This window comes from Oryctolagus cuniculus, chromosome X, assembly GCF_964237555.1.
Source record: "Oryctolagus cuniculus chromosome X, mOryCun1.1, whole genome shotgun sequence".
NCBI classification, from domain to species: domain Eukaryota; kingdom Metazoa; phylum Chordata; class Mammalia; order Lagomorpha; family Leporidae; genus Oryctolagus; species Oryctolagus cuniculus.
Genome location: NC_091453.1, coordinates 97989532 through 98013791, shown reverse-complemented (window position 1 = coordinate 98013791; position 24260 = coordinate 97989532). Strand labels below are relative to the sequence as shown.

At 40.9% G+C, this 24260-nt stretch overlaps 1 protein-coding gene across 3 annotated transcripts in view; it reads left to right on the top strand.

The window, feature by feature from the left end:
• The window catches only part of TMEM255A (transmembrane protein 255A), a 66518-nt gene that overhangs the window by 19011 nt on the left and 23247 nt on the right, over nucleotides 1-24260 (top strand). Inside the window, exons 3-8 of one of the 3 annotated variants that reach the window (XM_002720401.5) lie at nucleotides 730-792; nucleotides 4273-4362; nucleotides 10539-10607; nucleotides 12107-12178; nucleotides 12568-12656; nucleotides 20333-20495. In XM_002720401.5, coding sequence (XP_002720447.1) covers nucleotides 730-792; nucleotides 4273-4362; nucleotides 10539-10607; nucleotides 12107-12178; nucleotides 12568-12656; nucleotides 20333-20495 — 546 coding nt within the window. The remainder of the gene's footprint in view (nucleotides 1-729; nucleotides 793-4272; nucleotides 4363-10538; nucleotides 10608-12106; nucleotides 12179-12567; nucleotides 12657-20332; nucleotides 20496-24260) is intronic. The other 2 variants (XM_002720402.5, XM_017349878.3) reach the window with 2 other exon arrangements.

Here is a 24260-nt window from a genome sequence, read left to right as displayed (position 1 = left end):
CTGAGCCATAATCCCAGCTACTTAGACAGGGAAATTGTTTTTCAGGGTTTCACACTGCCATTTCTGTTCACCCTTTAATGAATGCTTTCTGTCCATAAATGAAGCAGAGATGGAAGAAGAGGTGAATAAGTACTAACATAAATTGCAGTGGGTCAACCACAAATATAGGCTTTCAAATAATTTTCTTTTTCTTTTTCTTTTTTAATGTGGGTTAAGGTACTTACTGATTTCTAAAGTACTTCCTGAGTTTGATTAGTATGCGAGATGAATCAAAAGTTGCTATTGCAAACCTGTATTTTGTAATCCATGCATCAGAATGGAAGGCTATTCCCCAAAACAGGTAAAGATCAGAATATAATGTTTCTCATCATTGTAGTTCTCTTACTGACTCACCAGTCATATGCTAGGTAATGGATATTGAAATTGAGATAGGCAGACTCTGAAAAGTTATAGTTGACCTTTACTTTTAGTTTTTGGGCACATGAAGTTTTTCTTTTTTTTTCTTTTTTTTTTTTTTTTGAGGTGTGATTCATAGCCACAAGGTAAAATTGGCAAATGCTGAGAGAAAATACTTTTATTGTACATGCTGTATTCATATAAGTAGCAACTGCACATGGCTTTAGCATCTATACCTCAGTTGTTTACCACTATGCTGAATCAAATCCAGGAGGTGGTATGATTGTGTGGTCAAACTGTTTTCCCATATGCTATCTATGTGTTACTCTGCAGCTTGGCTTTGGGTCATTCCTTGGAATCATCGGATCAAACCTCGTTGAGAACAAACGGCAGATGGTAAGTTGTCATCCCTATAAAACCAGGTTCTTCATCTGAAAAAAACTCATTACTTATGTGGATAAGTAACACATTGCTTAAGTTTGCATGAATTTGGCAACAAAAAAACCTTGCTACTTTGCCTTTTCTCCTAAGTCTCTAGAGAAATTGTTTTACAGTGAGCATGTGGTGTGGGACTTGTTCATATTTTGCCTGATGCTCCCTCACTGGCATAGGTAGTTTCCTTAAGCTATGGGGATGGAGTGTTCTGGATTTTGTCCTTTGCGCCTCACTTCCAAAGGAGTTCTCCAGCCTATCTAGTCAGACTGCTGTCCTCACTTAGAATGCCTTTGTTTCTGTTATTTCTTTTCTTGTAGCCCTGAATTATTGATGACCCTCATATCTATCCTCTCTGATACATAAACTTTTGGGGACATCTTCATAGGGGATTCCTGCCTGTTAGGAGATTACAACCTAAGGGACTTTAATTAAGAGAACAAATATACCTGAGGTACAACAAAGACAAAATAAATTTACAAAGGCAACCGAAAGTGTCTCTGTTACCTATAGGTCAAAGCTAACTGTGTTGTAAGGTTGATAGAAATGGTGAACACATGACAGATGGTGCAGTTTAAAAAGTTCTATGTCCTATTGGGGGCCCAGAAAGGCAAGCTGCTGAATTTTCCTATTTCAATCAGAGAAGGCTTCCTCTGAGGAAAGGGCTGACGGCACAAAATGAACTATAAGCATATTGTAGTTTTATAGACTTGTAAATCAAGATGCCTGGTGAGTGGTCAGATGGTGGACTGATTAGGCTTGCCTTGTAGAAGTCTCTGTGGCATCAAAACTTTAATAATGGGGTCTATTTGACAGCAAGTTTAATCAGATAATGTAATAGCTCCAGGAACAGGGAACTCTAACCATATGCTTTCCCCCAGCAATGTGAGGAATCACTCTCAGGGGACTTCTGATAGTTTTCTTCTTCCATTTCACCTGGACTGCCTCCTCCCCTGCCAGTTATGCTTGCACTTTGGGCTTAAATTATTCAAAATAATGATGGAGTTTTAATTGTAATCTGATTATGAGATAGCTAATAATGCCAATTTCATGATGTCGTTCATCCATTATTTAGCAATTCTCTAGTGCTGTGAAGTGAGATTTATGGAGAGAGGTTTCTGAATAACTCCCAAAGGAGACAAGTATTTCCTCCAAGTTTCTTGAAGTGGGAGAACCCTAAGGTGGCCTTTACTTTAACTTTCTTCTTCTTGATATGTAACAGCTTAGTGACTTGCTGTTTCCTCCAAAAACCTCAAAAAAGAAAAATTCTGATTGCATCCACTTCTGAGATCAACACAGGTAGAAAATGGGCTCAGGTAACACCAATACCTGCCTCTGGAGACACTTTGAAACATGTACCCCCTGACACATTGGCTTGGATTATAGTGTTACCTTTGTAATAGAAGAAAAATTAAATAGGAAAATTTCTGTTACCACTTGAATACGACAGACTGGCTCAAGAATACGTTTTCTTTTTTTTTTTAACATTTATTTAATAAATATAAATTTCTGAAGTACAGTTTATGGATTACAGTGGCTTTTTCCCTCCCATAACTTCCCTCCCACCCGCAACCCTCCCATCTCCCGCTCCCTCTCCCATCCCATTCACATCAAGATTCATTTTCAATTATCTTTATATACAGAAGATCAATTTTGCATATATTAAGTAAAGATTTCAACAGTTTGCACCCACACAGAAACACAAAGTGTAAAGTACTGTTTGAGTACTAGTTACAGCATTAATTCACATTGTACAACACATTAAGGATAGAGATCCTACATTAGGAGTAAGTGCACAGTGACTCCTGTTGTTGACTTAACAAATTGACACTCTTGTTTATGGCATCAGTAATCACCCTAGGCTCTCGTCATGAGTTTCCAAGGCTATGGAAGCCTTTTGAGTTCGTCGGCTCTGATTTTATTTAGACAAGGTCATAGTCGAAGTGAAAGTTTTCTTCTCCCTTCAGAGAAAGGTACCTCCTTCTTTGATGGCCCGTTCTTTCCACTGGGATCTCACTTGCAGAGATCTTTCATTTAGGTTTTTTTTTTTTTTTTGCCAGAATGTCTTGGCTTTCCATGCCTAAAATACTCTCATGGGCTTTTCAGCCGGATCCGAATGCCTTAAGGGCTGATTCTGAGGCCAGAGTGCTGTTTAGGACATCTGCCATTCTATGAGTGTGCTGTGTATCCCGCTTCCCATGTTGGATCATTCTCTCCTTTTTAATTCTATCAGCTAGTTTTAGCAGATGCTAGTCTTGTTTATTTGATCCCTTTGACTCCCAATTCTATCATTATGATCCATTGTGAACAGAAATTGATCACTTGGACTAGTGAGATGGCATTGGTACATGCCACTTTGATGGGATTGATTTGGAATCCCCAGGCACGTTTCTAACTGTACCATTTGGGGCAAGTCCGATTGAGCATGTGCCAAACTGTACATTTCCTCCCTCTCTTATTCCCACCCGTATATTTAACAAGGATCACTTTCCAGTTAAATTTAAACACCCAAGAATAATTGTGTGTTAATTAAAGAGTTCAACCAATAGGAATGCATTTTCTTACTTGAAAGTTTTCATATATACTATAAAAAGTCCATCAACAGTGTCTTCTATAGTGGCTTTACCAGTTTATATTCCACCAACAGTGGATTTAAGGTACTTACCTTCTTCTCCACATCCTTGCCAGCATTTGTTGTTTGTTGATTTCTGTTTGAAAGCCATTATGAGATAGAAGCAAATAAAAACAAAACAAAGAAACAAAAAGTTTGTGGAAAATGGAAAAAAAAGTCCATCAGTTTCAGAGACTTCAGCCCTTATAAAGTGTTGTGACATTTAAATCTCAATAAATTAGATGTTTTGTTTTTCCAATGATGCAGAAGACCACGTAAGGGTTATGCAGAACCTAAGAATCATTATTGTCTTCTTGGTGTCTACTATGACATAGAGTAACAGTGTGTGGAGGTGGAATGAAAAATCGAATAGGAGTTGGTGGGCACTAGGCCTTTCCATAGATGATATGAAGACCCTAACCACAATACTTTCTGTCACTGTGCCTCCATTTTCACATAAATAAAATAGAGGATTGGACTATATGATGTCAAAGATCCAATATTTTTTTCTGAGTCTGAGGATGGTAGAACATCGCAGTCAAGTTCCTCCATGGACAGTGTACTGGTTACCAGTAAGCTACTTCTTCATTTAGTGCTCACAGAATTTCTCACTTGCCCTGAAAATGTAAAAAGTGTCTCAGTTGTCCCTTGTCTTCCTCTCCTGCCTAGCCTCTTCCCCCCAGCACTTACCCTGCATGACTGAAAAGAGCATCCCCATGGGGTATCAAGCTAGAGTTTTTTATTTGGCTGGCAGTCTCTTGGGGATTACCTAGCTTCCAGAAGCAGCAGGAATAGAAGGTTAACAGACACTTGTGTTTTTTTCCCCCTTGCAGCTGGTGGCTTCTATTGTGTTTATCAGCTTTGGTGTTATTGCAGCTTTTTGTTGTGCCATAGTTGATGGAGTCTTTGCTGCCAGACACATTGTAAGTATTTTCAGTCCTGGGTTTAGAGAAAATGCACAGCCAATCTTCATTGAATGTGTGTTGAATATTCAGCACTGTGCTAAATGCTGTGAGGGGGTACACACAAGGGAGAAGACATAATCCCTTTTCTTAATGAGTTGACAGTCAAGATGATAATGAGGGCACTGATGGATATACAGGCATCTGGAGAACTGGGTCTAAGCTGCGGGTACAAACTCCAAGTGTCATAGTGTTCTGTCTTGAGCTCCAAAGGTCAAGGGAGCTTCTTAGTGGTGGTAGGGTTAGAGATAGACCTTTGACACATGGCTAAGATGTGGAAAGGCAAAGGCAACGCTACTGGGGCCAGGGGAATTGTTTGGAACTAGTATTGGGAATGAGGCATTGGGGTTGAAAGGGCAAGAGAACAGCAGGAAGCCACAACTTCCTGAGAGTCTTAAAGGTTTCAGTGGCTGACCTTCCCTTCAACAGCAACAACAACAGACCATGAGGACAAAGTCACATTTTCTAACATCTCAGACTTTGCTGTTCCTGTAACAGTGGTAGAAGAGTATCGATCTCATTGAGGGTCTGGTTACATGATTGGAGGTTGGGAGAAGCTTCCGGTCAGACCCCAGTCATGCAGTTCAGATGTCAAATGCTTCCTGCTCTGGAGAAACTATACCTTGAGTAAGGGCCATTTTACTCTGGAAACCTAAAGCTGTGTTTCTCTGGGGAAGCCTGGTACTAAGGATTACTACTTGGTTCTCTTTAGGAATACTCATAGCTCTTTTAGTGCCTTATATTTCATATTATTCCACATGGCTTTCCCAGGGATGACTTCTCAATTAAACATGGTAAACACAGTGCCTAGGACCCATAGTTCTTTCAGGGTCAATAAAAATGTTATAATTTATTTTATTTATTTATTTTTTTTGACAGGCAGAGTTAGACAGTGAGAGAGAGAGAGAGAGAGAGAGAGAGAGAGTTACAGAGAGTGAGAGAGAAACAGAGAGAAAGGTCTTCCTTCCGTTGGTTCACTCCCCTAATGGCCTCTACGGTCAGTGCTGTGCTGATCCGAAGCCAGGAGCCAGGTGCTTCTCCTGGTCTCCCACGCGGGTGCAGGGACCCAAGCACTTGGGCCATCCTCCACTGCACTCCCGGGCCACAGCAGAGAGCTGGACTGGAAGAGGAGCAACCGTGACTAGTACCTGGCGCTCCAACCGGGACTAGAACCCGGTGTGCTGGCGCCGCAGGTGGAGGATTAGCCAAGTAAGCCATGGCACAGCCTATAATTTATTTTTAGATAAGAAGAAAACTGGTTAACTTTAGGTTGAAAAGAGTCTTAGCATATAATATAAATATATTTATTTTTATACCAATGAAGTTATACAATAACTTAAAATATATGTAATTTTCATTTTTTTTTTACTGGAAGAAAGGCCTGCAAAGGCAAAAGAGCTTAGGGCCCAGTAAACTCATAATACAGTCCTGATCTGGTCCACAAACCACAATCAAGGTTATTGTGTGATCCACAATAACTTACTGAACCCCAACACAACAAACACAAAGGCTCATTTTTTTCAATTGAGCCAGTATTGAAAATGAAAATATGTCATAAACTAGTCAGAAATTAAATTTTCTAAAATAATTGATTTAGAGCAAAATTACACTAACAGAATTTTCTGTGGATCAAATTACATTTTATTCCATTTTATTCACTGGGTAATTGTTAAGATCACCATGAGGGAATGTCATGGATATGGTGGGATGTTGGTTAGGATGATTTGAGATATTATTATTTCAATTTCAACTCATTCTTGGACCTTCCTCCGACACAGAAGAGGCATAGTCCCTTGTTTGCCAAGATTACAGGGATTCAAATGGTCAATATTATAACTGAGGCTATCTTTGAAGTGGCATCTCAGGAAATAATTTCTGGGCAGGGGAAAAAATAAGAGGTAGAAGAGAAAAGATCTTGGCCTTATTTTATTTCAGGGCCATCAATATAAATGTAGACTCTTCTATCAGAACTATACCTTTTGGGTTTAGCTGAGAGCAGCCATCTTTTTCTTAAAATTTTCCCTCTTAAAAAGGCAACTGACAAGTCAATAACTTTAAACATCCATGATTATTGTTGTTTTTGTATATTACCCTTTGAGTATATAACTATTATTGTAGCATGGTTGCAGTCAATCATGGTATGTATGTTATTTTGTATTAACAAGACAATACTTTGTATTAACAGTACAATACTTTCTTGTTTTTGTACCATGCATTTAGCTTTTCAGTGTGTTTTCACATCTATTATCTCATTTGAGACCCACTGCAATACTGAGAGATATATAGGGCAGGCATTATTATCCCCATTTGACAAAAGATATTCACTCTGAGGCAGTCCCCATGGCAACATGGGCCCAGTGGCTAAGAAACCTGAAGTAGACTTCGATGGCATCATGAGCTAAAATGGCTTCCTTCCTTTCCCTTCCTTCATCCATTCCCAATGCTTTTCAAAAGCAGATTTACTGAGATATAGTTCACATCTTGCACATGTCACCTACTTACAATGTATAATTCAATTATTTTTAGTGTATTCATATTTATGTACAACCACAATATTTATGAACACCACAATCAAATTGAGAAAATTTTCATCACCTCAAAAAGAATTCCTCTACCTTTCACTATTGCTTCTCTATCCCCTTATCCACCAGCCCTAAGCAAACACTAATCTACTTTCTTTTTTAGAGCTATCCCTATTCTAGAGGCATTTTATATTAATGGAATTGTAATATATTCTTATGAGATTGACTTTTTTACATAGTATAAGGTTTAAACAAATTGCAGCATGTGTCAGTAATTTATTTCTTTTTATGGTCCTATAGATGAGCAACATTTTGTTTGTCCATTTACTAGTTAATGGCTATTTGGATTATTTCCACCTTTTGACTATTATGAATAATGCTGCTATAAACATTTGTGTACAAGTCTGCACAGACATCTGTTTCCATTTTCATTTCTTTCCCTTTAGGTGTAGGATTTCTGGGTTATATAGTAACTATGTTTAATTGAGGAACTTCCAGACTGGTTTTCAAAGTACCTGTACTATTTTATATTCCCATTGGCAGTGTATGAGGGTTCTGATTTTTCTATCCTTGCCAACTGTCATTATTATCAGATTTTTTTATTCTACCTATCCTAGTGGGTATGAAGCAGTAGTTCACTACTGGCTTTGATTTGCATTTCCCTGATTCTCCTATTGTTTGTTTCTTTGCTTTTTATCATTGGTCTCATTCAAAATCAATGGGTAAAGACCCAAATTCTATTTACTTGGAGTTTCTTATAATGATCACCTATTTTACTCTGAGTCCATGGCCTCTGTACCACCTGCAGGTAGTGACTTGCAATATAATATTTGATATAAGGGTTTGGGTTTAAGGCTAGATAACTGTTTAAGAAAATATTTCTGCCTACATTATACCTTCCCTAAGACATCTGCCAGTCTTCGATGACACTCAAGGGGTTTTGAAGAAGGAGGCTTTGTTAATCTATGATGATATCTCTTGGCCAATTTAAATGAAAGATACATTTGGACCCTAGCACAGATGTGGTGGGTTGGAGCTAGACTGCCCTGTTGTTAATATTTTGTCCTTTTCCTTTGATTTGAGTGAATCTGTATGTCCTTTCAAGACCTGCCTTCCCATGCATCCCTTTCACATTTGTCCTATTCTCTCTCTCTCTCTCTCTCTCCTTGTTTCCTTTCTTTCCCTTCTCCTTACTATAGCCTTTAACTAGCTGTGAAATTCAGTTTACCTTCTTATGTCAGTTTCTGGTGAATATAATAGCAACCTACATTTCAGATTTAGTATTAGAATGAAATTAAATAACGGATTCATACTATTTGTTGAACTCTTTACTTAGTTTAGGGTTAATCTTATGAATATAAAGTAAACTGAAAGTAGATCATTGTAAAAATTAAGAAAGGGAATAGGAGAGGAAGGAGGAGGAAAGGAGGGAGCATGGGTGGGAGGGAGGGTAGGGTGGGAAGTATCACTATGTTCCTAAGTTTGTATACATGAAATTTGTATATCTTAAATAAAATTTAAAAAAGGGATATGAACATACCCTGAGAGAGGCCTGGTACAAAGTAGACGCTCAACATAAAACAATTTCTCTTTGCACCCCTTCACTGCATATCTGGTGGCCCTTGCATTTAAATAGGTTGACGAGCTCTAACTGAATGATCTTTTCTTATCTCCCAATTGCCTGTTATTGTTCCTTTGCTGGGGCCCGAGTGAAGAGTAGCAGCCAGAAGCAACAACCAGACAACCCTCACACATATCTTTCTTCATTTAGGGCAGTTGGTGGCTCAGTGTTTTTTGCAAAATCAGGTCAGGAGGGCTTTGATCAAGCCACCTCTTTAGCAGGATAAAAATGACTTCTGCCATTACCCAAACTTGGAAAATAACCTCTGCCAGGTGTTAGTGTAAAACCCTCATTCCTTTCGAGGCTAAACTATCTGGGTAATGTACCTTCAGGACATTGAGAAGTCAGAAGGTTCACATAGAAGTAGCTGATGCAAAGTCCTAGGTCTTTGGTGGGGCAGCTGGCTAGAAGGCAGGAAGCACTTGGGTGCCAAATACAGGAGGTGCCAGATTACTTGTGTGGGAAAAAGCAGCCACCAGGATTATTGGCAATGGCAAGAGAAGTGGAGACAGAAGGGAGGGAGGCAACAGATTCCCTTTGCCTGGGTACTTACGCCAAACCTCTAGGGTCAGTTTGCATAAACTGCTGTCCTGTCCTAATTTCCCTTTGGTAGAAGCCTCTACCACTGTGAAATTTAGTGTTTTCCCTGAAAGTGAACTCTAATCCCCTGTCTCAAAGCTTCTGTTGCAGGACAATGCTTGTGGACAGGGACAGTGAGCAAAGTGAGAATTACTGAAAGTGAGAAATCTCCTGCCACAGCAGTCAGGAAGGGATGCCAAGGGAAGAGGTGCCAAAGAAGCTTGACAGTACTATCTCTCTTATACACAAAGTGACTCTCTCTGATGGGGCCCCTTTCTGAAAACTGGATCCAGATTTAGCCACTCATGAGGAGTAGAATAACAACCAATCAGGAAACAGGGATAACAACCAATCAGGGGTTTAGGATAACAACCAGAGAGCTAGGATAACAACCAATCAGATAATAACCAGAGAGCTGGGATAACAACCAATCAGATTATTAGGATAATAAATCAATCAGAGGGAACTGAAATTTTATGCTAATGAAGTATGCTATATGAAATAACTAACCTTGGAGTAGCCTTTTTTGCACAGAAGTGGGCAGAGTTCTCAATCAGGTCCTTTTTTGCAAACTCAACAACATCTGAAGATTACACTGTATATGCTTTCCCAGTCTCTCCCTCCCTCAGAGATCCTCAAGAGTTAGCATCATGTGTTTTTTCTTCACTATCCAGGGGCCCCTGGGATCCCTGTCACTTCCAGGCATCCCTGGATTGTGTCTGTTCTACCCCAATCCCAAAACCTGAGAGCAGGAATAGATTCTCACCAGAAATCTAGCTAAGCCAATTGGGTAAATCAACTGTCCTAGAGCCCCACGTTAGGTTTCTGGGCTTTGGTAGTACTTTTGGAGTGTGGTGGCATTATCTAATCCATGTAATTGAGTGAAAATGGCTTGTAGTTCAGTTGAGTTGATATCTATAGCTGTCTCAGCAGCTGCCAACCCTCCAGGGGCTGGCTTCCTGAGCTCTTTCTCTTAAAAAAGCTGGGAAATGACAACACAAGTCAGTCAGTCCTAGTGCTGTCCTACAGCTGTGCTTCCTCCATTTGGGTGTGTAATGTGACAGTGACTTGGAGGTTTGAATTTTGTTCCCTGGTGACTGAAAGAAGACAATGACTAAAAATAAGAAGAAACCAGAGAGCAAATTTCAAGAAACTTGTTTCTGAATTGATTTCTTAATTTCTAATTCACCAATAGCCCAGTAGAAAACAGTTATTAGAATATTTTTGTGTGATCATTACATTCTCAGGCTCCCTAAATGGGTAACTTTCAGAAGTTAACCCAACCCATTGCCTATTCCAGGGTGTGTGTGTGTGTGTGTGTGTGTGTGTGTTCAAACCTTTTATTACCAAGGAGAGCTCTTGCTGTTTTATTTTCCAAACCCCAAATCCCTTTGGTTTGGTGTTTTCCTTTCCAGGATCTGAAGCCACTGTATGCTAACCGGTGCCACTATGTCCCCAAGACATCCCAGAAAGAAGCTGAGGAAGTGAGTCAGAATGTGACTGCATGTCTTTAACTTCTGAGAAAGTCTCTTGTTCTGCCTGAAATCACCTTTCTTTTACCCTTTTTGTGATCCTAAGAGGCTTATTGTTATGCATCTGTAGCTGATTTGTTCAGTGGGTCAGAACACAGTGCTAATGAGGCCATGGTGATAGGTTGGAGCCTCATGAAGCATAATCAAATTTACTTTGTTCTGTGGCCACAGGCTGCATCTCTAACAACAACCAGCAACCCCTCAGTATGTGGCTTTCATCTCAAGAGAGACAGATGAGAATATAGAGACCATAGGTCATCCCCTCCCCATTTCTGTGGATGCTGGTTCAGTTGCCTGGACTAAGGAGGCCTGACTTCCACACATAAGGAGGGGTCTGGAGGCAGAAAGAGTAATTGAGAAGCCTTGTCCACAGCAAGGCACTAGGAAGGCCTGGGCTGTTAGCCTTGACCCTCTCATCACACCCTCAGGAGGCCTGCCTAATAGGAGGGTTCTTCAAAATGTTCATAGGAAATGCATAGTATGAAAAAATTATGCATGAATTTTAATTTTGGGCACCCAAAGAAACTGAACTTCTGTGAACTTTTGAAGCACCTGGTAATGCTTGAATACATCTTTCCTGTCCCATGTGCTTCTCCTTGTGCTCTGTGTCACCTCAGGCAGAACTAGAGGCAATGAACAATGAGGTGAAGCATGACTCCAGGTACTTTTAGAAGAGCTTTCATTTCAGAACACAATAATCCCTTCCAATCCAGGGATCGCTTCATATGAAACTCTACTTATGCTTCCAGGAACTTTGACACTTTGTTATGCTATTGTCCTCCAATTGAAGCCAGTTGCCCCAAGATTGTTTAAGAAAATTATAAATGTGATTTGAACAAGAGAAGGAAGGCATGTGGATATAAACTGGCCACTGCATTGCAACAAACTTTAGGAGCCATTTTACATAAAATATAATGTGAGTGGTGCCATTGGAGTTAGGCGGAGTGATGGTCCTGCTCCCAAGGCATCATAGTAAAGGCTTTTATTATGGTTCTGTTATCTGCTTGCTTCATTTTTTCTTTGACAAACCACAAATTGACTATTTTCCAACTATTTTCAGGTTAGAAGGGAGGACTAGAAATAGGAAATGTGTTAACAGCTCCTCAGAAAGGCACTGAACACTTGGATGAAGGATACAGTATTAAAAATTGTCCATTTCCTATAAATACTCCCTATAACAAAGAAAACAAATCGATGAGCACTCTATTGCATCCATATTGCAGGAGAGAGCCTGGAAAATTTCTTTCAAATAAGAGATGGTAAATGGAATTTTTTTTCAGTTTTAAGAATTTTTTTTTGGCAAATTCAAAATGTGTTAAATGTCATTGTGTTCTCTTGATTTTGTCATGATAGCTTTCTTGCATTAATTTGATGGGTATAAAATATGAATAATGACTTCCATAGGTTCACTTGTAACACTGGTCCCCCTAATCCTATTTTTCCTATATAAGGTCATAAGTTCCTCAACAAAAAATTCTCCTTCCGCGAGGGTTATGAGGAACCTTACCCAGACAGCTAGAGAGGTACTATCGTACTTCAGAGTGCATGTGATGACCCCTCTGTCTTCCTTCCCACCTGATCCTCTTTCCTCCTATACCCTGATTTCCTCTCCTCTTGAATCTTCATTTCCTACCACCAATTGTTCTTCTGTCTGTCCTTCCATCTGTCCTTCTTCCTCTCCATCACCACCCTTAAGGGATGGGGCACTGAGGGCTGGGGCTGGGGCTGGACACAAGCCTCATAGACAAGTTTGGCTAGCTGCCTGCCCAGCCCCATCCCTTTCATACGTTGGTGCGTCCATTTCACAGCCATCCTTACCATTTTCATCAGTCACTAACTTGCATTTCCAACCCCAGAGGGCCCTGCTTCCCATGCAATGCCAGCTCATTGCTTCACTGTTGTGTACTCTCAGGTGAACTGTCCACACCTCAGCCGTGGGTTCTGCACACCTCGCATCCGGGGCAACACCTGCTTCTGCTGTGACCTCTACAACTGTGGCAAGTAAGTGTTGAGCCCCAGGCATAGTTCAACTACAGTGTGCATTAGAAGGGCTGAGAATGGGGAAGAGTGCATGGTGGGGATCAGAGAATTAGAAGACACTAGGCTGTCAATAGATTTCAGCTAACAGGCTTTACCTACCTTCTCTGTACCAGGCATCATGCAAGGTACTTTCAGATATTTGATCTCATATAATTCTTACCTATGGAGTATGTAGAACTATCCCATTTTACAGATGAGGAGACTACTAATCTTAGGTCACACAGATCTTGAAAATGGTAAAAGTCGGATTCAAACCCAGCTCTGTGTGTGTCCAACTTCAACAGCACTCAACAAATAGTTACCTGATCCTATTGTAGACACTGAAGATTCAGTGCCAAACAGAGCAAAAGTCCTTTTACCCCTTTGGGCTTATGCTCCAGTAAGAGAGATATAAATGCACAAATATATAACATCATGCAAAGTGGTGATCAGAGCTGTGAAGAATGAAACAGGAGAAGTGGATAGATTGTGATGAGTTGGTATATGCGTATGCATGTACTAAGTTAGATAGAGTAGCCAGGGAAGGCCTCTATGAGGAGGTAAGGTTTGTGCAGAAACTTGAATGAGATGAGAGAGCAACCCAAGTGTTTCAAGCAGAAGGAACAGCAAGTACAGCAGGTTTGGTGATAGTTCTACACTTATTCTGGCTCTCTGCCTTCTAATTCCCATTTACTTAAAAAAATTTAGGTGCTTAGAATACAGATGTTGCCAGTGAGGAGTTTCCTAGACTAACGGAGAAGACAAATCTGAGCAATTGGTTGCAATATAGTGTGATAAGTACATTGATGATTTGTGGATATAGTGGGAACCCTGGCATCCCAAATAAATGAAAGACAGAGCTTGCTGGAGTACAGATCAGCGTGAAGAAGAGGTCATATAGGAACTAAGACTTAAAGGATAAGTAGAGAATTATGAGACAAATTACAAGGGGGTAGAGAGAGGGAGGCTGTTCTTGACATTTGTCAGGAGGTCGGAAGTAGAGATAATTATAGAAGTTGTGGTAGGAGATGAGGGCAGAGCTGTAGTCAGAGGTCAGATGACAGCGATCCCTTTGGCCACAGGAACAACTCCAGACTTGATCCTGTGGGCAGTTGGCAAGCATTGAATTAGATAGCATAGAAGATGGGCTTGAACAGTAAGAGACCAGAGCAGTTAGGAGGCCACTGCAATAGTTCAGGCCACGGAGAATGGAACTTGGATTAAGTTGGTTTGGTGATAATAGAAATCTGGGAATATTTTTTAAGGGCAACTTAGAAGGTGGAATCCACAGGGATGTGTGAGTAGGTGATGCAGAACATGTCCATGCACATATTTTCTTCAGAATCTGAGGGAGTGTATAAGGAGAAGGGCTGGATGGAGCTAGATTTAGAGGTGTCAGAGGAATGAATACACATCCCTTACTGTTGCAGGCCAGTACTGACAGGCTGTAGGCAGAGAAGGAGGAGAACTCACAGGGGCCATTTATCTTTTTTGCTCCCATCAATCTCATTTCATTGACATGTGTGGCAGTGGAGTAAGAGAAACTTAAAAGACTCAAATGAGGTTTAGGGATTATCTGAATGGCTCAATTATTCATGTTGTAATAATAACTAACACTTATAAAGGACTTACTTAGTGGCAATGATTAAGAGCTTGCTATAATTGTACTGCCTGAGCCCATCCTTCCAAAAATGATCAAAGGAAAATAAAATAGGCCTTATAAGAATTGAGATTATTTTTCTCTCTTACCTCTTGCTTCCCTTTATCCCTAACTCCCTCCCCTTTTGTGTCCATCCCTCCCCCTTTCTCTCCTCCTTCTTTTGACCTTCCTGTTTCCATCTTTCTCCCTTCTCTGGCCTGCTCCCCTTTCTTTTTCCATTCCATGGCCTCCTGGGGCTGGGAAGTAGTGGGAGCCCAGCCTGCAATCTTGAGCTGCAGACAGGGGCCCCACTGAGAAGACTGAGAAGCAATCCCTTGCAGACACATCTTTCTTTCTTTCTGTGATAGGTGTGTTTCTAGAAAAGGTTTAAATACACAAAATCCTTCTTTAAATTCCATTTAGCTGAGCACTCAGGTGATTTTTTGTAAGGGCTTAAGCACAGTTTATCTTCATGTTAATATGAACTTCATAATAACTGACTTTCTTACTTTTTAAAAGAGGGTTATACCAGTATTGTCTTTCATGAAGAAATTTTATAAGGAACTGTGCTAAACTATGAGCTCCCTAAGGGCAGGAAACAAGACTTAATTTTATCGATATCCCTGAGTTCTAGCATAGGGCTGGGCATGAGTAGAGAGCTGATGAAAAGGGAGTGACATTTGTTGAAAAGAAAAAAAAGAAGAAATCCCTTTTCACCAGGAAAATAAACTATTAGACAAGGTTACTGAAAGGGGTCCTGGGAACACTTCTTTTAAAGATCCAAGCCTGAAAATAGATCTCACCTACCCAATGCCTGGAGGCCAGTCTCAGGCATTTCTTCCCCTCTCCCAAGGCTGTGGTACTAACAATTCAAGGCCAAAGCCAGCAGAAAAAGACTTGCTTAGCTTTTTTTCCAGGAGACAGTCCAACCAGGTATAATCTCAGACTATGAGACTGAAGAGAGGATGCTCCCACAACACAGGGAAAAGTTGTTCTTTGACCTGGGATATTTTCCAGCCAGAGCCAGAGCCAGAGCCAGGGCCAGAGCCAGAGCCCTAGACCCAAGGTCTAAATATAGCTAGCAATAAGCATTCTGAGGCTTAGAGACTTTCATTTTGTCAAGCGCATGTTTGCTTTCCTCACACGAAGCCTAATTTTAATCAATTCCTAGCTCTTCCAGTCCATTTCCTGGAAAGGAGGCCAAGAAAAAAAGTGGGAACAAAAACATCAGGTAGTGATTTGCACAGTGCTACAGAGACAGAGTTTCTACCGTTCTTTCGAACCCACAGATCTTCTTTGACGTCATGGGTGATGAGGTTTTAATACCAAACATAAATTATTCCATTTAGCCTTGTGCAAGAAGGTGGCTTTCTCTAGAACACAGCTCCTTAGCAGCGGCCTTTCAGAGTACTTTGGGTGTTCATGTATTCACTCATCTTTGGAGAAGTTATGTCAACATCACAGGTTTTAAGTGTGTAACCTAAAGGAACTGAAAGGAAATGGAGTGCTTTGTGAATTGCTCCATTTGGTAATAAAAGGAAAGAAGATGGTTCACTTCTATTCATTCCTTCCCTTGACAAACTTTTGTGAAACTCCTACCATGTGCCAAGCACTGTTCTGAAAGGATATGTGTTGATGAAACATAGCTTTACACTTAAGGGACTTGAGTTACCAAAGGGATTACAGGGAGAGGAACTTAAATGGGTGTATACAATATATGTGGCAAGAAATACACAGAGGCTGCCCATGAACACTGCCTGCCCACCAAGAATTGGTTAATGGCACCAGGCCCCTATCAAAGAGAAGAATGACCTTCTGCCATCTCCAAGATCTGCTGCCTCCTACTTTGTTAAGTGGTTACTGAAACACAGAGAGGCTGTCTGATTCTCTAGGCCCACCCAGCAAGTTGGGAGCAAGGGGATGCAAGGTCATATTGAGTAGTCAATATCATAATCAATGTAATGATCTGTCTTTGTGCTCAGTTACTCATTTACTAAGAATCTGTTCATAACCTTTAATATTTCTAGGCAGTGAAGAAGACACACAAAACATTTAAGAGGTGACCATTGCCCTCAAGAGGTTAGAATATCAAGAGATAGCCTGTTGGCCATAGCCTTGATAGAGATAGCCTGTTGGCATTGCCTTAATTATAGCTTCAGCATCAAGCATAGTACTAGGCACTGTTTAGGCTCTAAATACATATTGGATTCAGTGAGTAATTGAATGATTTGCATATACAAAGTACCAAGAGGAATAGACTGTTGGGGGCTGTGGGAAAAAGCTAATGAATGGTACTGGAGTCCTTAGAGAAAGCATCTGAGGCTTTGCACAGTGGGACAGATTAGGGCAGGCAGAGAACAGAAAGCAGTCCCTCCTGTGCAGGGGGGAAATTCCAAGCAAATGTTTGGACTAAGCTCAAGCATGGCCCGTTTGGGGCTTCTGAGGAGTCCAATCTGGCTGGAGCGTGGACTTTATTTTGGGGTGAGATTGTAGCATACCAAAGAATTTGTACCCTTTTTTCTAAAGGCACTGGGGAGCCATGGAGGGGTTTTGATTAAATGAATGATATAGTCTATAAAGTATTTTATGAAGAGAAAACAATAATAGGGCCTATCAAGAGGGCCTTGCAGTCATGAAGGCATGAGGATGGGAGCAGTGGGAATGCAAGAGATGCAATTTCAGAGGACTCTGCCCAGAGCTGAACCAAGTGGAATTATGAATCTAAAACTGAAGCAAATCACTTTAATTTGCTAACCCCTGGACCATATCTAAGTATTAACTTCTTTGTTGCATGGTTCAGTTAAAAACAATAAATAGTTGCTGAAACCATTCAAACCGATACCAAAACATATTCCCTAAAATTACTGAATATTTTTAAGTGAACTACTAAACCTATCTCCCATGTTGTGGTCTGTTACTTTAAAATATTAATGCCTTTATTTTTTTTAAGATTTATCTATTTATCTGAAAGTCAGAGTTACACAGAGAGAAGGAGAGGCAGAAAGAGAGAGAGGTCTTTCATCTTCTGGTCCACTCCCCAGATGGCTGTAACAGCTGGAGCTATATCGATTCGAAGCCAGGATCCAGGAGCTTCCTCTGGGTCTCCCACATGGATGCAGGGGCCCAAAGACTGCTTTCCCAGACCACAGCAGAGAGCCGGATCAGAAGTGGAACAGCTGGGACTTGAACCGGTGTCCATATGGGATGCTGGCACCGCAGGTGGCGGCTCCACCCGCTACGCCACAGTGCCAACCCCTTATTGCCTTTAAAAACAAGATGCATCCGCTGGCTCACTCCTGAAATGGCCGCAACAGCCGGAGCTGGGCCGATCCAAAGCCAGGAGCCAGGAGCCTCCTCCGGGTCTCCCATGCAGGTGCAAGGGCCCAAGGACTTGGGCCACCTTCTACTGCTTTCCCAAGCCACGTGGGAGACCCGGAGGAGGCTCCTGGCTCCTGGCTTTGGATCGGCCCAGCTCCGGCTGTTGCGGCCATTTCAGGAGTGAGCCAGCGGATGGAAGACCTTTCTCTCTGTCTCTCCCTCTCATTGTCTGTAACTCCACCTCTCAAATAAATAAATAAATAAATAAAATCTTTTAAAAAATTATCAAACCTAGAGTTTGTGCTACTGTATGAATAACACCATTACTGGCTTCGTCCAGCTTGTGTTAATTTCACAAAACAAGGTGTGTGGTCTCAAGTGTTTCTAGGTTATGGTTTTCATAAAGGGTGGTGGAATTGTGTTGGTAAGGTTGGGAGAGAAAGATGAGGTTTGCTGAGGATTTTTTCATTAAATATCAATCAATTGTAACTAGCCTTTAAACAATTCTCATCTCCCAGACTACCCAATGTTTGCAAATATTGAAGCTGATCTTTTGTAAAAATGCTGAAATTGTACAGTGTTTGTGAAAGAAAGAGCTCTCCTGCTAAAGAGAAAAAAAAAAAGATGCAAAGGTTTGAATTGTGTTGCCAGAGGCTCGCTCTTGGAAGGTATAGATCTAGCTACATTTTATTATGTGTTGGAGTACTGCTTCCATGCATACTCTCATGAAATCTCCTGTGCTCAGAGAAACTAAGAAGGTTACTGATGGTCAGACAGCAAATAAGTGACAGAGATATTATTTGAATACAGTCTGACTCCAGCATCTGCTTTAGTATACCGCCTGTCTATAAAAATGCTCCTCAACATACAATGAAGTTACATCCTGATAAACTCATTATAGCTTAAAATATCATAAGTGGAAAATGTATTTAATACCCATAACCTGTTTGCACATCTTAGCTTAATAATACAGAACACTATAGTGTTAGTGGTCTCCCCTGGTGATCACCTGGCTTAGTAGAAGCTGTAGCTGCTGCCCTGCCCAGCATCACGAGAGAAGACCATACTACACAATACCAGCCAGGGAAAAGATCCAAACTCGAAATTCAAATTACACTTCCTACTGAATACATGTACATTTCACACCACTGTAATGTTGAAAAACCATAAGTCAAACTGGTATAAGTTGGAGACTGTAAATGCTATTTGTCCACTCTCAGTGCTTTAGGAGATAGGCAAAAATCATTTGGGAGAACATCAGACACTGCCTCTGAAGCCACTATTCTGTCTCTATGGTCACAAATCTACTCATAGACACAGGCCTGTTCTTTCTAGCTGTGCCTTTTTAGGGCAGTAGGAATCTGTGCATGTTCCCTGCCACATCCCTGGTGCCTAGACAATGCTAACTAGTAGGAGACACTCAAGTGAGTGGACTCTTCAACTCTGTTCCTGAAATACTGAAATTCAGTTCAAATTCTGGTGAATTGAAATACCCTTAAAATTCCAGAGTGGAAGCATACCATTGAGAAGAGTGGGTTTCAAATATTGGTGAGCTTATATTTTTAAAATTTTTAAAAAATTATTTATTTGAAAGTCAGGGAGAGAGAGAGAGAGAGACAGAGAGAGAGAGAGAGAGAATCTTCTATCTGCTGGCTTATTCCCCAGGTGACTGCAATAGCCAGAGCTTGGCCTGGCTGAAAACAGGTGCCAGGAGCTTCATTTGGGTCTTGCACATGGGTGCTGGGGTACAAACATTTGGGCCAACTTCCGCTGCTTCTCTCAGGCCATTAGCCTAAGATCAGAAGTGAAGCACCCATATGTGCACCCTCACCCATATGGGATGCTGGCATCGCAGGTGGCATCTTTATCTATGATGCCACAACACTGGCCCCTGATGTCTCGAGATAGTGGTCATGGAAGGTTTTCTCCAAGGATATAGTATTTGGGTATCATGAAGCAAATAGGCTTTACTTCTTTATTGGGACATTGTTTTTTGTTTTGTTTTCTTGTGTTTTGAAAGAAGAGACACTAAAGTATTTGAAGCCTGAATTCAAATTCTAGCTGTACCACTTACAACTTGGGCAAGTTCCTTAACCTGTCTGTGCCTTTTCACTTTATTCATCCGTAAAATAGAAATGGTGATAGCACTTACCTCCTAGAATATTCTAAGAACTTGAAACTCTGTTTCATAGAACTTTCTGTGATAATGAAAATGTTCTTCAAGCTGCTGTGTCCAGTACAGTAGCCACTAGCTATGAGTGGCTGTTGCACACTTGAAATGTGGCTGGTGAGACTGAACAACTGAATTTTAAGCTCCTAATTTTATCTTAAATAGCTTCGTGTGGCTAGTAGTGACAATACTGGAAAGCACAGATTTAATGAATTCACATATGTAACATGCTCAGAACTGTGTCTGGTACATAACAAGTGTCAATAAATGCTATCTAGGATTAGTGTTAATGATGGTTACAAGTGTTTCTCTGGAAGGTAGGAGTGTGCTTGTTTTGTATAAAGATCAATAACACTTTTATTTATTAAAAAGTCTTGCCCTCCCAAGTTAATTACTATGATGTCCTTATGATAGCTGCCCACCTGCACACCTGTTCTTTCACTGAGCTCCATGATAGCCAAATCCAGGGCATGGGGATGGGGGAGGCATTCTATTCCCTGGGGACTAATAGGGTGTGCTCCTCCCTGACAGTCGCGTGGAGATCACTGGTGGGTACTATGAATATATAGACGTCAGCAGCTGCCAGGACATCATCCACCTCTACCACCTGCTCTGGTCTGCCACCATTCTCAACATTGTCGGCCTGTTCCTGGGCATCATCACTGCTGCTGTCCTTGGAGGCTTTAAAGACATGGTAAGGAAGGAAGTGACTTTCCAGTTCATAGTGTCCTTATAGGGTGTAGAGGGCAAGGCTATGTGGTTGGGTGCAATGGGGACACTTATTTTGATGAGAGAAATCAGAATCAATTGCTTCAAGGATATATCTGCCTTCAGATATCTCAGGTTGAAGAAACTAATAAATTGCCATCAGTCTGCACATATTTCTTGTTAACATGAATTACCTGTGTTCTTGACACACATTTCAGGGCAGAATGAAGAGGAGGGAAGGAAGTTCTCAGTCCCTCATTCATACTGGTTATGACAACATCATCTGTCTTACCCAGACCCCACACTTTTATTTATTTATCTTAAAATATTTATTTATTTATTTGAAAGAGTTACATTTACTTATTTGTTTGAAAGTCAGAGTTAGAGATAGAGAGGGCAGAGAGAGAGAGAGAGAGTTCTTCTACCTGCTGGTTCACTCTCCAAATGGCTACAACAGCTGGGGCTAGGCCGGACTGAAACCAGGAGCCAGGAGCTTCTTCTGGGTCTCCCATGTGGGCGCAGGGTCCCAAGCACTTGGGACATCTTCTGCTTTCCCAGGCACATTAGCAGGGAGCTGGATTGGAAGTGGAGCAGCTGTGACTCAAACAAGTGCCCATATACGATGCTAGTGTTGCAGATGGCACCTTAACCCCCTGTGCCACAATGCCAGCCATCTGGCCCCCCACTCAATTCTCCCACTTCTAGTAGCTACATTTTAGGGTAAGTTTTCTTTCAACTTTAGCAGAGATGGAAGGAAAGAGGAATTTTTAGTTACAGGTAAGATTAATGTTAGTCTACCCTTGCTCAGGAATTTTATCCTGGAGTTTTTCCAGAATGAGCATCTGGGCTCTTGTTGCATTTGAAAAGCAAGCCTTAGACTGAGTTGCTTTGCCAGGTCTTGCCTTCAACTTCAACTTTAACCTGAATCTCAGACTCAGTCTCAGCTTTCCCATGTCCCCATTCTTTCATTCTAGGTCTTTTTCACATTGGGGTGTGTGTATGTGTGTGTATGTGTTTGTGTCTGCAAACATACAGCAGGACTCAGCTCCAAGTAGGTCTGTTGCACAATAATCATTTCTATCTGGTTGCAGAACTTTTTTATTTACCTGAAACTTGTGCCCCTTACCAGCTACTTCTCATTCCCCTTCTCCTGTGCCCCCAGCAACCACTAATCTGTTTTCCATCCATATAGATTTATCCAAATAAATGGAATCATACAATATGTGAACTTCTGTGTCTGAATCCTTTTACTTAAAATTTTCAAGATTTGTCTTATAGTGCATATCACTGCTTCATTCCTTTTTATAAAGGAACACTATTCCATTGTATGGGTATGCCACATTTTGTTTGCTTTTTTATTTGTTGATGGACATTTGGGTTATTTCCACTTTGTGGTTTTGGGGAAGAGTGCTGCTATGAACATTCATATATAAGCATTTTTTGAATACATATTTCCATTTATTTATACAAGGGGAACAAATTTCATATATTTCATGTATACAGTTTATATATATTTAATTCATTAATTTATTTTTTAAGGAATACAAATTTCATATGTACAACTTTAGGAATAGAGTTATTCTTTCCACCATACCCACCCTTCCACCTACACTCCCACTCTTACTTCTCATTCTTCTCCCCTTCCCAGACCCATTCTCCATTAAAATTCATTTTCAATTAACTTTGTACACAGAAGACCAACTCTATACTAAGTAAAAATTTCAACAATTTGCACACACAGACACACACACAAAACTGTTTGAGGACAAGTATCACAGTTAACTCTCATAATACAACTCATTGAGGACAATAAAAAAACCAAAACTGTTCCTTGACAGTCAACACAAGGGAGGCTCAGGTCATTCCTTCTCAAAGTGTCAATTTCATTTTTGCAGATTTCATTTTAGTTGCTCTATTTTTAACTGCAGATCAGGGAGAAAATATGACATTTGTCCATTTGGGACTGGCTTATTTCACTAAGTATGATGTTTTTCAGATTCATTCATTTAGTTGCAAGTGAGCGGATTTCATTTTTTTTTACTGCTATGTTGTATTCCATAGTGCACATATCCCACAATTTCTTTATCCAGTCTTCAACTGATGAACATTTAGGTTGGTTCCATGTCTTAGCTATAGTGAATTGAACTGCAATAAACATGACGGTGCAGATAACTCTTTTATTTAGATTTCATTTCCGTTGGGTAAATTCCGAAGAGTGGGATGGCTGGGTGAAATGGTAGGTCTATATTCAGATTTCTGAGGTATCTCCATACTGTCCTCCAGAGTGGCCTTACCAGTTTACATTACCACCAACAGTGGATTAGGATACCTTTTTCCCTACATCCTCACCAGCATTTGTTGTTTGTTGATTTCTGTATGAAAGCCAGTCTAACTGGAGTGAGGTGAAAATTCATGGTGGTTTTGATTTGCATTTCCCTCATGGCTAGTGATCCTGAACATTTCTTCATGTGTCTGTTGGCCATTTGGATTTCCTCTTTTGAGGAGTGTCTGTTTAAGTCCTTTGCCCATCTCTTAACTACGTTGTTTGCTTTGTTGCTGTGGAGTTCCTTGATCTCTTTGTATATTCTGGTTATTAATTCTTTATTAGTTGCATTGTTTACACACAATTTATTCACTTTCTTTCTTTAAAAGATTTATTTATTTATTTGAAAGTCAGAGTTACACAGAGAGAGGAGAGGCAGAGAGAGAGCGAGGTCTTCTATCTGATGGTTCACTCCTCAGTTGGCTGCAACAGCTGGAGCTGCTCCAATCTGAAGCCAGGAGCCAGGAGCTTCCTCTGAGTCTCCCACATGGGTGCAGGGGCCCAAGAACTTGGTCCATCTTCTACTGCTTTCCCAGGCCATAGCAGAGAACTGGATTGGAAGTGGAGCAGCAGGGACTCAAACCGGCACCCACATGGGATGCCGGTGCTTCAGGCCAGGGCATTAACCCGCTGTGCCACAGCACCAGCCCCTGCCTCTTCACTTTCCTGAGTGTATTTTTGGCAGTACAGAAACATCTCAATCTGATATAATCCCATTTGTTAATTTTGGCTTTGACTGCCTGTGCCTCTGGGGTCTTTTCCAAGAACTCCTTGCATATGCCAATGTCATACAGGGTTTCTCCAATGTTCTCTAATAATTTAATGGTGTCATGTCATAGATTTAGACCTTTAATCAATTTTGAGTGGATTTTTGTATAAGGTATAATAAGGTAGGGGTCTTGCTTCATACTTTTGCATGTGGAAATATGATTTTCCCTGCACGATTTTTGAAGACTGTCTTGCTGTAGGGATTGGTTTTAGCTCCTTGGTCAAATTTATGTTGGTTGTGGGTGCTTGGATTGATTTCTGGCGAAACTATTGTATTCCATTGGTCTATCAATCTGTTTTTATACCAGTACCAGACTGTTTTATTTTTATTTTTAATATTGTTTTAAATTTTTTAAAATTTATTTGACAGAGTTAGACAGTGAGAGAGAGAGAGAGAGACAGAGAGAAAAATTTTCCTTCCATTGGTTTACCCCCCAAATGGCTGCTACAGCCGGAGCTATGCCAATCCGAAGCTAGGAGCCAGGTGCTTCCTCCTGGTCTCCCATGCAGGTGCAGAGCCCAAGCACTTGGGTCACCCTCCACTGCCTTCCTGGGCTACAGCAGAGAGCTGGACTGAAGAGGAGCAACCGGGACTAGAACCGGTGCCTATATGGGATGCCGGTGCTGCAGGCGGAGGATTAAGCAAGTGAGCCATGGCGC